The 12887-nt window shown below is 33.3% G+C and overlaps 1 protein-coding gene across 1 annotated transcript; it reads right to left on the bottom strand.

Moving 5' to 3' along the window:
- Positions 1-911: 911 nt before the first annotated feature.
- Positions 912-12607, bottom strand: LOC134232992 (lupus La protein homolog; the record flags this gene model as incomplete). The annotated part of the gene is made up of 12 exons (XM_062714989.1): positions 912-1163; positions 1539-1629; positions 2041-2153; positions 2465-2582; positions 4394-4537; positions 4903-4936; positions 5123-5194; positions 5407-5507; positions 6127-6234; positions 6443-6544; positions 8930-9036; positions 12538-12607. Coding segments are annotated over 11 exons (1059 nt in total), but the record flags the coding sequence as incomplete, so codon positions are not given.
- Between the last annotated feature and the right edge of the window lie 280 nt (positions 12608-12887).

The following is a 12887-nucleotide window of genomic DNA, read 5'->3' as shown; positions in this document are numbered from 1 at the left end:
TCAGCTGTACTTAATTATATTTTGTTTATTTTTATAACACAGACGAAGATCACTCAAGAGTCTTGAGAATTCGCAGGCCACAAGGAGTGACGAAAACTTGAAAGAGTCCGAGTTTACAGATGACTCACATCAGTACGAGACATTAAATTTTTCTCAAAAGCATATATAACATTCATCTTTAAGATCATCACAAGTTACAATATTTTCGTTAAGTTTTAAAGATGTAGTGCTTTCAGAAAATATATATCAATACAAATAAAGTACATGTTCAATTAAAAAACTAAAAGGAATCATAATGTATCACTTCACAATGTATTTTTTGTTATCACAATAACCTTAACCCTACGTAATAACTAACGAGAGTAAAGGTAACGGTTTTTATACAAGGAAGAAATGACTATGCCATTTCTATTTGTTATTTTTAAAGTGACACGATGTACATGTACTTTATATAAATTTTACTTAATGCAAATGTATGTAGATACGAATGTTGTACACTACTTAAGTTCTCACTTGGTTTGTATGTAAGTTGATATTTATGCTGTACTGAATTTTACATATAGTATACTCTGAGTCGTTTTAATTCCACGGTGTCAAAATTTCAAGATATCTCAAAAAGTACTGATTGCGATGGTTTTAATTTCACGAAGCAAGAAATCAATTCAAATCTAAGCATTTCAACATTTTTAAAAATCAATAAAACCATTCACGGTGGAATTAATTTCCTGGAAAAATGATAAATCCAAACATAGTGAAATAAAAACCATCGTGATTATTTGCCAATTTACAGTATATGTATGTATTAAACTATAAAAGCATGTTGTCTACTTTATGTGTCAATTAAAAACTGACAACAGAACTTTTCTGGTTGTAAAAATCAGGATGGCTGTAGAAAGAAATAGAACACTTGGTTTGCCTCTTAGGTAAATGTATTTGTCCTCCATGACGAGAACTGAAAATGACATAAAATGTTTCTGTACAACACTCTAAACATGGCCGACAGCTGGAGCCATAAATAAAATCAGAGTTTTCTTATGATGTACATCTACACAAGAGCACAACAAGCGTCCTGTTATGTTCCAAACTGCTCACTTTTTATTTCTGTTAAATGTGTCTAAAAGTCTGCAGTTCATACAGTAAAGTCCCATATCAGCACCACTACTCTGAAAATTGAGAAATAGCAATACATTAGTTAAAGATAAATATTATCACTCTTGCTAAATCTTACCACTAAACTGAATGTGCACATTTCTATAAGATGAACTTTGCATAAATTACTTTTAATTAATCTTCTTCAAGAACTTTAACATAGAGAAGCACATGGAAGTCAATTTGAAAAATCTATGACTTGCATTTGTTTTAATTTTAAATTTAAATATGCTAAAATTAGATCCCATTTCTAGTGCTTTTTTTTCCCAAAACATCAGTTCGAATATCATTAAAATATCAATTCAATTAGAAATTTACAATATTTCTTGAATGTAGCTAAAAATATAGATTTGAGTGAATAGTCATTTGCTGCAGTTGATCATACATACCTCAATCCCCGGCGTCATCATCTTCCTCTCCGTCACTGTCTCCCTCTTCCTCCCTTCCCCCATCTCCACCAGTGTTCCTCTTCTTCTTGTCCTGTTAAACAAAGAATAGTTTCATTTGTGCATTACAAAAGATACTTTTATCCACAGTCTCCTCTAATTTTACATTTGCCTACTTTTCCATTAGAGCCGTAAAATACGGGATAAATAAAGTTGAATGTGATTATGACGTCATAATAGATCTAGCACCAAAAAGTTAGTCTAAAGTTATTTACTAAATCTTGAACTTAATTCATGATCACAGAGAAAAAATGTCGAACTTGGGCATTACAAAAGAAGCTTTTATCAAGGAAGTCCTCTGATTTTAAAACTGCATAATTCTTGCAACAAGTTCATTCAGTATAACACTAAGATGATATGATCTAGTACTGAGCAATTCTAAACGCCTCTTCCACTGGTATTTCATCATTCTCTCAGAACAGAAACCTGACTTGTATACACTTACCCTGGGTCCCCCGTAGCCTTTCCCGTGTCTCCTTTTCCTGTTTGCCTTAAAGCGATTGATACTGTCCGCTCTTTCTTTAAAAATTTTCCTCCAGTGATCCATTTCTTCATCTCCTAAAATTGTCATTTAATTTTTTCACATGAAAATTTTTAGTGGGCAACTTGACCTATTTTACATTACATCTGTTAAGAAGGTAAACTTGAAGATCTTGCACAAAGTCCTCAGAACAAAATTCCTCCACTATGTTGCGGGGTTTTCTGAATTTTATCTTTTCATATTTATATATTTTGGTCAGCTGCTTGTCTGCCAAAATATTAATGGTTGTAAAAATTGTACATCTATAATCAATGAGAATATTATTTGTTGTTACATATTCACACTAACAATTACATAGAATTTTCTGCAAGCTGTATAAGAACAATACCTTCCAGAATTCTCCCTTCTAAAACAAGGTTTGAAATCTCAAGTTTGCCATCATGGTCTGCCATTGCTTTCTCTAGTGTTGTTTTTGCAGTGTTGGCTTCTGTAAATCTGACCCAGGCCTAGACAAAAAATGATAGGAAGCTTAGTTAGGGAAAAAGTTTGATGATACACAGTACTGCATACAGGTAATGAAAAGGGAGAGAAAGTTCCAAAACAATTTTTTAAAAACTATCTTTGCAAACTGGCTTTACTTATACCTAGAAGTTTAAGATTTGAAACCAGAAGTCTCTGTCGAGACTGAAGCTCTACTGCTTTGAACTTATAGCAAAGGAAGAGAAAAGTACTTAAGCAGCTGGGATTTGAAACTAAATAGAATAATGATCGGTGATAAAGTCTCTTTATGTTCTTAGTGTAGTCTACTTGTGTGCCAAGTTATACTGAAATCAGACCAAAACTGTAGGAGGAGTAGCATTTTGAAACAATTTTACAGATATTTCTACTTTTAGTAACCACGGCAACACCGTTCATCGAAATCAAAAACCGAAAAACAGAATTATGTATCTTAGTGTATTCTACTTGTGTGCCAAGTTATAATGAAATCAAACCAAAACTGTAGGAGGAATAGCATTTTGAAAGAATTTCACAGAAATTTCTTTTTTTAGTAACCACGGCAACACCGTTCATCAAAATCAAAAACCGATACACAGAATTATGTATCTTAGTGTATTCTACTTGTTTGCCAAGTAATACTGAAATCAGACCAAAACTGTAGGAGGAGTAGCATTTTGAAACAATTTTACAGATATTTCTACTTTTAGTAACCACGGCAACACCGTTCATCGAAATCAAAAACCGAAAAACAGAATTATGTATCTTAGTGTATTCTACTTGTGTGCCAAGTTATAATGAAATCAAACCAAAACTGTAGGAGGAATAGCATTTTGAAAGAATTTCACAGAAATTTCTATTTTTAGTAACCACGGCAACACCGTTCATCAAAATCAAAAACCGATACACAGAATTATGTATCTTAGTGTATTCTACTTGTTTGCCAAGTAATACTGAAATCAGACCAAAACTGTAGGAGGAGTAGCATTTTGAAAGAATTTCACAGAAATTTCTATTTTTAGTAACCACGGCAACACCGTTCATCGAAATCAAAAACCGATACATGGAATTATGTATCTTAGTGTAGTCTACTTGTGTGCCAAGTTATAATGAAATCAAACCAAAACTGTAGGAGGAGTAGCATTTTCAAAGAATTTCACAGAAATTTCTATTTTTAGTAACCACGGCAACACCATTCATCAAAATCAAAAACCGATACACAGAATTATGTATCTTAGTGTATTCTACATGTGTGCCAAGTTATACTGAAATCAGACCAAAACTGTAGGAGGAGTGGCATTTTGAAAGAATTTCACAGAAATTTCTATTTTTAGTAACCACGGCAATACCGTTCATCGAAATCAAAAACCGATACACAGAATTATGTATCTTAGTGTAGTCTACTTGTGTGCCAAGTTATATTGAAATTAGACCAAAACTGTAGGAGGAGTAGCATTTTGAAAAATTGTTTACAGACAGACGGACAGACAGACAGACAGACAGACAGACGGACAGACGGACGGACGCCGGACGCATTACTATCGCATAAGCTCTTCTGGTCTCTGACCAGTAGAGCTAATAAAAACTAGCTTAAAATGAATTCGTATGTTTTAATCCTTTAAAAGTTTTGGTCTCCCTTATCATAAATGGACTACATGTATAATTATCAGTAAAATTCATTAATTATTCAAGATGAAATGTTGGATCTAGCTTTTGTGGTAGATGTACACAGTATTTTACAATGTAAACACACAAGTCAGTTAATATTTTTGACACTCTTTTATCCACTGGACAATCTCTTATAGACAAAGATGAATTTTACCTGGTTGTCGCCTTTCTCAAAGTCTACCCAGGCCACAGGTGTGTAGTCTGTGAAGTAGGTTTTGAAATCCTCCCTGGTCAGGTCCTCCCCGGTAATACCTGTCAGGTGTAACACGGCACCAGGTGTGATAGAACCAGCTAGTTTCTGTCAAGTTTGTAAAAAATTGCATTAGTTTTTCAAATGATAGAACAAAAATATTTATATCTAAGAATCAAAAAGTTCACATTTTTGTGAATGTTGAAGGATAATTTCCACAGTCAAGAAATATTGCATGAAATATAGAACTGAGGCATTTTATATATTTCAAACAACATTTTGAGACAAAATCGGCTGGGCAAAGGTCATTCCTGAACTTTGATTGGAAAGGGTGGAGGATAATTTTTATTTCTTATTTTAGACTAATAAATTTGGTATCATTTAGAAAACCAAAAACAAAAATATTTTTCGGAGAATATTTCAGTTAAAAAAACTGATATGGGACAGAGTGATAGTTGGAAAAAAACACTAACCTTTGTTTCTTCTTCCTCCCTTCTCTGTTGATCTCTGAAAAAATATTAAATTTTTGTTAAACTTTATTAACATATCATTTGTCCTGCAAGCGATGTTCTATTGGATCAGTTTAAATATCACTAAAAACTTTTATGTCAATTAAGAAAATTGCTTTTAATCAATATGAATGCAAAAGCTTTTCAGAGACGTTTTCATAAATATAATAAGAAATATACTTACTCTTTCTTTTTACGTAACTGTTCCAATTTTTTCTGCTTTTTCTCATCCTCTCGTTTTTGAAAATACTCTTGTCTAAAATTATAGAGGCACAACAATCAGGCATGAAATATTTCAAGAAAAACTATATGATAAATCTGTGGAAAATTCTTTTATCCTTAACTTATCTTAAATATTCTTAAATCCAGGATTCAAAAACATTTTCACATAAATGTTAAGGCAAGACAGACAATTTTCTGACAATGCTGCAAAAACATACACTGCAGTTGGAGAACCTTATAACTTACTTTGACTTTTTGATAAGGACTGCATCTTCATACTTTGATTCAGGTTCTGCTAGGAACTTCTCTGTATCCTCTTTTTTATGAAATGTGATAAAAACCGATCCCTGTAAATCAGTACAATATCATTAATTCAAACAAATTAATAAGTAAAAATATACTGTTTACAACATACAGGTATACTCCAGGGAGATGTCAAATCTTCCATCCTATAATCCCTGTTTTATCAAATGATAAAAAAATTGTTTAATCTAAAGGAACTTTTACAAAAGTTAACATTAAACTAAAGGCACTGTGATTACTGAGCTCACAAAATAATACCCCTGACTGCCATGTAAAATGGTTGTGGTATGGACAGGATGACAGACACAACATCTCTTTTTAAGCCTCATTGGGGGTGTAACAATAACTTTATCACTCTAAAAATTATGCTATCACTTTTTATACACATGAAGGTGTTGATTATCTCGTACAATTTTAATACTGTATACAGGGCAATTTTCACCCCCATTTTATTTTCGCCCTTAACTCATTCGGGTGAATTTAAAACGGTGCGAATTAAAAAAATTAAGTACAATTTCTTAAACAAAACTATGATTGGGCGAATTTATAATGGAGCAAATTTGTTTTACAGTGTAAAAGGGCGAAAATAACACGGAGCGAAAATAACCCTGTATACAGTATATTGATATTAATATATTAATAAATATATAAACCTAAACCAACCTTAAATTTCTTCTCCTGGTCTCTTCTCATGTACACTGTATCCACTGGTGCTATCTTCTCAAAGTAAGCAATTAATGTGTCCAGTGACACATTCAATGGAAAGCCTTTCTGTAATGAGATTTGTATCACAGATAATTTCAAACTCTGAAGTTTACACATAAACATATTAAAACAAACTTGTACATTGTATGATTTGTATTTCATATGGCAGTTAACATCACATCAATATTATATTCTACATAACTTTTGATGCTAATTACTAGTAACCTTTAATTAACAAGTGATATAATAGGTAGAATCGGATACTGGTACATACAACATAAGCAGATCTTTCGTTAAAATCGTTCCTTCTTTCCTCTGTGTTCTCTGGTATAGGAATGTCAGGATTACGACGGATGAACACATTGTCCTTGCTAACCTGAAATGGAGCCAAAAGAGTGTACCTTATTTCATTGATTTGCACAAGAATTTTACAAACTACTGTAAATTAAGTAACATATTTATTTGCATGAGGTATAATTTTCAAGATGTGAGGAACAAGAGGCCCAAGGGCCTTGAATCGCTCTTCTGATAAATTGTACAATCTACCACTTCTATTTGAAGCCTCTTACTCTAAGTATCCTAAGATGCATGAACTGACAAAGTTTGATGATTCTTTGCCAGTTAGGACTGAAGATATTTCAGTATAGCTATAAAATACCATAAGTAGGACATGGTGACCTACTTTTTGATTTGAAACTTTCTGTTGACTCAAGATGCATTAATTGACAAAGATTGATGGTTCTAAGCCAATAAGTACTTCAAATATTAAAGTAGGTCACTGTGACCTTCTTATGGTTGACATTCTCCGAGGACCAAAGATGCATCAACTATCAGAGTTTGATGATTCTAAGCCAATAAGTACCAGAGATACTTAAATAAAGCAATAAAATGTCAAAAATAGGTCACCGTGACTCACTTTTCGGTCGACATTTTCCGAGGACCCAAGATGCATCACCTGACAATGTTTGATGATTCTAAGCCAATAACTATCTGAGATAGTTAAAAGTAGGTCAATGTGACCTACTTTTAGGTCGACATTCTCTGAAAACCCAAGATGCCTCAACTGACAACGTTTGATAATTCTAAGCCAAAAAGTACCTAAGATATAACCATAAAATGTCAAAACTTGGTCACAGTTACCTACTTTTTGGTGACATTCTCCGAAAAACCAAATTGCATCAAATGACAAAGTTTTGATAATTCTAAGCCAAAAAGTACTTAAGATACTTAAATATAGCCATAAAATGTCAAAAGTAGGTCACCATGACATGACCTTTTTGGTCAACATTTTCAGGGGGCCCAAGATGCATCAACTGACAATGTTTGATGATTGTAAGCCAATAACTATCTGAGATAATTAAAAGTAGGTCACTGTGACCTACTTTTTGGTTGACATTCTCCTAAAAACCAAGATGCCTCAACTGACAACGTTTGACAATTCTAGGCCAATAAGTAAATATAGCCATAAAATTCAAAACTAGGTCACAGTGACCTACTTTTTGGTTGACATGTTCCGAAAACCCAAGTTGCATCAACTGACAAAGTTCGATGATTCTAAGCCAAAAAGTACCTAAGATACTGAAATATAGCCATAAAATGTCAAAACTAGGTCACAGTGACCTACTTTTTGGTTGACGTTCTCCGAAAACCCAACTTGTATCAACTGACAAAGTTTGATGATTATAAGCCAAAAAGTACCTAAGATACTTAAATATAGCCATAAAATGTCAAAAGTAGGTCACCATGACCTACTTTTTAATCGACATTTTCCGAAGACCCAAGATGCATAAACTGACAAAGTTTGATGATCATAGGTCTGAAAGTATTCAAAATATGCCTTTTTAACAATTTGAAAACAAATGCCTGCAAAATTCAAAAAGTGACACAGTAGTCACAGTGATCTACTTTTTCATAAATATGTTTTAAGGCCCCAAGATGCATCAACTTACAAGATTTGGTGAATCTAAACCTCTCAGTATCTGAAATAATGGGATTAAATATTTTAGAAAAGATGAGCCATAAAATTCAAAGAGTAGGTCACAGTGACCTACTTTTAAGTTGACCTTGTTTAAGAACCCAAGATGCATCAACTGACAAAGTTTGATGATCATAGGCCTTAAAGTGTCCAAAATATGCCTCCAAATCAATTTGAAAACAAAAGCCCATAAAATTTAAAAAGTAGGTCACCATGACCTACTTTTGTGTTAACATGATGTGAAGTCCTAAGATGCATCAACTTACAAGATTTGATGATCCTAGTCTTTATAGTAAGCAAAATATCAACGTTTCTATTAAGTGTAAATTTCGGTTAACTTTGAAGTGACCTTGAGACCACGCCCTTTGCCCAAGGGTCATGCCTTGAACAATTTTTAATCCTCAACATATCCTGAACCTTGTAAGTAAGTTTGGTGAAGATCTGCCTGGTGGTTCTGGAGAAGAAGATTTTTTAGCAACCAGTACTTTTGGTTCTATTTTCCTGATTATCTCCCCTTGTTTTAGGGTCCCAACCCTAGTTTTAGTATAAATGGTAGCCCTTGGGCCAAGGATACCCTGTAACAAATTTGACAATGATTGGCCAAGGGGTTCTTGAGTTATGGCCCATATTCTAAAAAGTTAACACACACCGCACGACGCACAAATGGCCATAGCATTAGCTCTTTGAGCCTTTGGCTCAGAAGAGCTAAAAATTGGAATGTGGTGATTTGTTTCACAGCAAGAAATACATTTAAGATAATGGATACTGGTAAAATTTCTTCATTACCTGAATAAGTCCTGAGTCAGATTTCCTCAATGCTGTGGCGATGATTTTGTGATTGGTGGTAAGTTGTTTCAGTCGATTGAATTTTGTCATTGTGGCTAAAGATACCCCTAATATTCGTCAAGGAAACTAACATCTCTACTCTATTTAATGATTCATATGAACTGACATATTCCAATGGCTGCATTTCATTTCCGGAATTTTGGGTAATTATCAACTTTTCATTTCCGACATTTTTTAGTTTTCATTTCCGACATTTTTTTGTTTTCATTTCCGACATTTTTCAAATACATATGTAGTACCTATAGTAACAGATTTGATAACATTACTTAGGAAAAATTTTAAGGAATATATCATACATAAATCATTGAAATCCAATTTTATAAATCTGTTAGGGCTGTGTATTGAGCCAAAAATTTCGATATGATACGATACAATATTTTTTAAAGCGATATACGATATATTGGATTCTGAAACAAGTCCATCAGAAAAGGCTTCTAAATCATTTTAATGCATACATTTCTTTACAATTAAGTCTTTTATTACCTATTTTTAAAGATTTTCTCTTATTGTCTTTAAAAATAACACTTCAATTAAAACTTCTAATGACAGTAAAATCAACATGTTTAAATACATTTTTCTTTGTATTTTGTAATAATTATAAAACTGTGTTATTTCCTTAGAAATTATATAATTATTGAAGGTTTTAATTCAAAAAAATAACAAGAGGCCCACGGGCCTTATAGGTCACCTGAGTATTTGTAACAACTTTCAAACACTTGAATTTGGATAAAACCAGAGGCCATGAAATTCACAATTCACAATTTTGAAAGAGGCACCATTGCTTATCATAATTATTAACTTAACATGCTTACTCTATTTACTTAATACCCAGAGGTAGATCAGAGTAACAAAGAGAAAATCCACTTCCACTTTATACCCAGTTGTGCACCTCACCCTAAAGGAACCACTGACCCAGGGGCCACATATTTCAAAATTTTGCAAATTTTAAAACAAAATGGTTGATTAATACCAAAGAGCAGATTTAAAAGCATTAATTTATTTTCAGACTATGTAGCCCCCCCCACCCCCCTCCTCTGACCTAGGGGGCATAAAATTCACAATTTTATAGGAGGCACTCTTGCTCATCATAACTATGTGCTTAATTAGTTTATTTAATACCCAAAAGTAGAGAAGAAGATTTTCAAAGAATAAATGCAGTTTCACTATATGATCAATAGAGCCCCCCCCCAACACCAGAACCCTTAACCCTGGGTCCATAAATTCACAAATCTGGAAAAGGCAATCTTGCTCATCATAACTATGTGCTTAGTTAGTTTATTTAATACCCAGAAGCAGAGGAGAAGATTTTCAAAGAATAATTGCATTTTCACTTTGTAATCAATAGAGCCCTGCCCTAACACCAGAACCCCTGACCCTGGGGCCATAAAATTCACAATTTTGGAAAAGGCACTCTTGCTCATCATAACTATGTACTTAGTTAGTTTATTTAATACCCAGGAGCAGAGAAGAAGATTTTCAAAGAAATAATGCATTTTCACTATATAATTCATAGAGCCCCGCCCTAACACCAGAACCCCAGACCCTGGGGCCATAAAATTCACAAATCTGGAAGAGGCACTCTTGCTCATCATAACTATGTACTTAGTTAGTTTATTTGATACCCAGAAGCAGAGAAGAAGATTTTCAAAGAATAAATGCATTTTCACTATATAATTCATAGAGCCCCGCCCAAACACCAGAACCCCTGACCCTCGGGCCATAAAATTCACAAATCTGGAAGAGGCACTCTTGCTCATCATAACTATGTTCTTAGTTAGTTTATTTAATACCCAGGAGCAGAGAAGAAGATTTTCAAAGAATAAATGCATTTCCACTATATAATTCATAGAGCCCCGCCCTAACACCAGAACCCCTGACCCTGGGGCCATAAAATTCACAAATCTGGAAGAGGCACTCTTGCTTATCATAACTATGTACTTAGTTAGTTTATTTAATACCCAGAAGCAGAGAAGAAGATTTTCAAAGAATAAATGCATTTTCACTATATAATTCATAGAGCCCCGCCCTAACACCAGAACCCCTGACCCTGGGGCCATAAAATTCACAATTTTGGTAGAGGCACTCTTGCTCATCATAACTATGTACTTAGTTAGTTTATTTAATACCCAGGAGCAGAGAAGAAGATTTTCAAAGAAATAATGCATTTTCACTATATAATCTATATTAAGCCCCGCCCTAGCACTAGAACCCCTGACCCTGGGGCCATGAATTTCACAATTTTGGTAGAGGACTCAATGCTCATTACATTCATGTCAACAGTTTGCCTGCTTGATGTCCAGGAGTAAAGAAGAAGATTTTTAAAGATTGCACTAATTTTAGTGGTTTTGGCCCCACCCCTCAGGCCCCAGGGGGGTGGGGACCATGAAATTCACAATTTTTGTTCCCCTTCACCTATGAATGCTGTATACCAAATTTGGTTGAAATTGGTTCAGTGGTTTCAGAGAAGAAGCTGAAAATGTTCAAATGTTAACACACGACACACGACAGACGACGGACGACGACGGACGAAAACGGATAGCAATAGGTCACCTGAGTTACTCAGGTGACCTAAAAATATAATCTTTGGTGACTGAAATTCCCTTCTTTTAAACAGAATTTGAAGAAAAAATGTCTGTCCGATACATATTGGAAGTTATTTTGCGATACGATACTTTTCTTGAATATCGATATATATCGATATATCGATATATTGATACAGCCCTAAAATCTGTGAGTGACTTGGACATATATGTATGGTGCTGTCTCTGACATTTAATTTAGTGCACATTGAATGTGGTGAAAAAGTTTAATGCTCATTGAACTCTATATACCTAGATTTAGTTATACATGTATACAAATAAGTATAGATGTTTTTTTTGTTTTTTTTTTTTTTAAATATTAAATATTTTGGTATAAATACTTTTAAAATTCCATTTTCTTTCACTTAAAAAACATTGAATTGCCGCACAGGTAAATTCCGGAAATGAAAAAAAAATATGTTGGAAATGAAAACAAAAAATGTCGGAAATGAACTAAAAAAATGTCGGAAATGCTATGCATATTTCCGGAAATGAAATGCAGTGATTCCAATGTAGGCCTTTCAAAATGTGCCAGTATCCTATTCTTTTACTCACACTAAATCATAATTCTTCTGATCCAAATATTCATTGGAGAACAATTTTACAACAAATTTAGGTAAAATTTGCTCATGTTGCTACCATCAGGAACCTCTTATTTTTGAAGAAGTACCACCTGTTTCTATATAATCCTTCTGAAAGCCTTGCTGATGATGTATGTCCTTTACTATATCTAAATGTCTAACCATGATTCAATAGTACTTGCTATCCTTTCAATTTAAATATATGTAAACCTATTCAATAGGAATACTATTAAATCTGTGTTCTAAAATTTTGCACTTTTTTCTAAATTGATATATAAGATATTTATCAAATCCTTCTTATGTATAGCAATTGTTTTCAAGATTGTTTTTGGGGTTTAAATATTTAACTACTATCCTAAAGAATTATTTGTTAAGTTAAAAAGGATACACCCATCTTCTAATTTCATCTCATCCTGAAGAAATTTGTCCCTAGGTAGATTTATATCTCCAAAGTAGTACTTGAAAAAAAAAAACAAAACATTTTTATTATTCAGAAAACCATACATTACAGTGTATATGATTGTCAGAAACCTCAGTAGAATTTTATTGAGTTCAGAGTTAACAATATTATAAAACCCTTCGCTTTTAGTATTATATAATATGCATAAGGCCTAGAAAAAAAAATATGTTTGTTTCCGCTTTCAGGCTGAAAAAATATAGGGTAGGTAGGTAGGCAATTTTTTTTTTTTGAAATTTTTTTTTGCTTCTTTAATCAAAATGTGTATAGAAGTAACATAA

This window comes from Saccostrea cucullata, unplaced genomic scaffold (assembly GCF_032062105.1).
Source record: "Saccostrea cucullata isolate Sc308-1 unplaced genomic scaffold, CSIRO_AGI_Scuc_v1 ctg14256, whole genome shotgun sequence".
NCBI lineage: Eukaryota > Metazoa > Mollusca > Bivalvia > Ostreida > Ostreidae > Saccostrea > Saccostrea cuccullata.
This window is presented reverse-complemented; position numbering and strand designations above follow the sequence as displayed.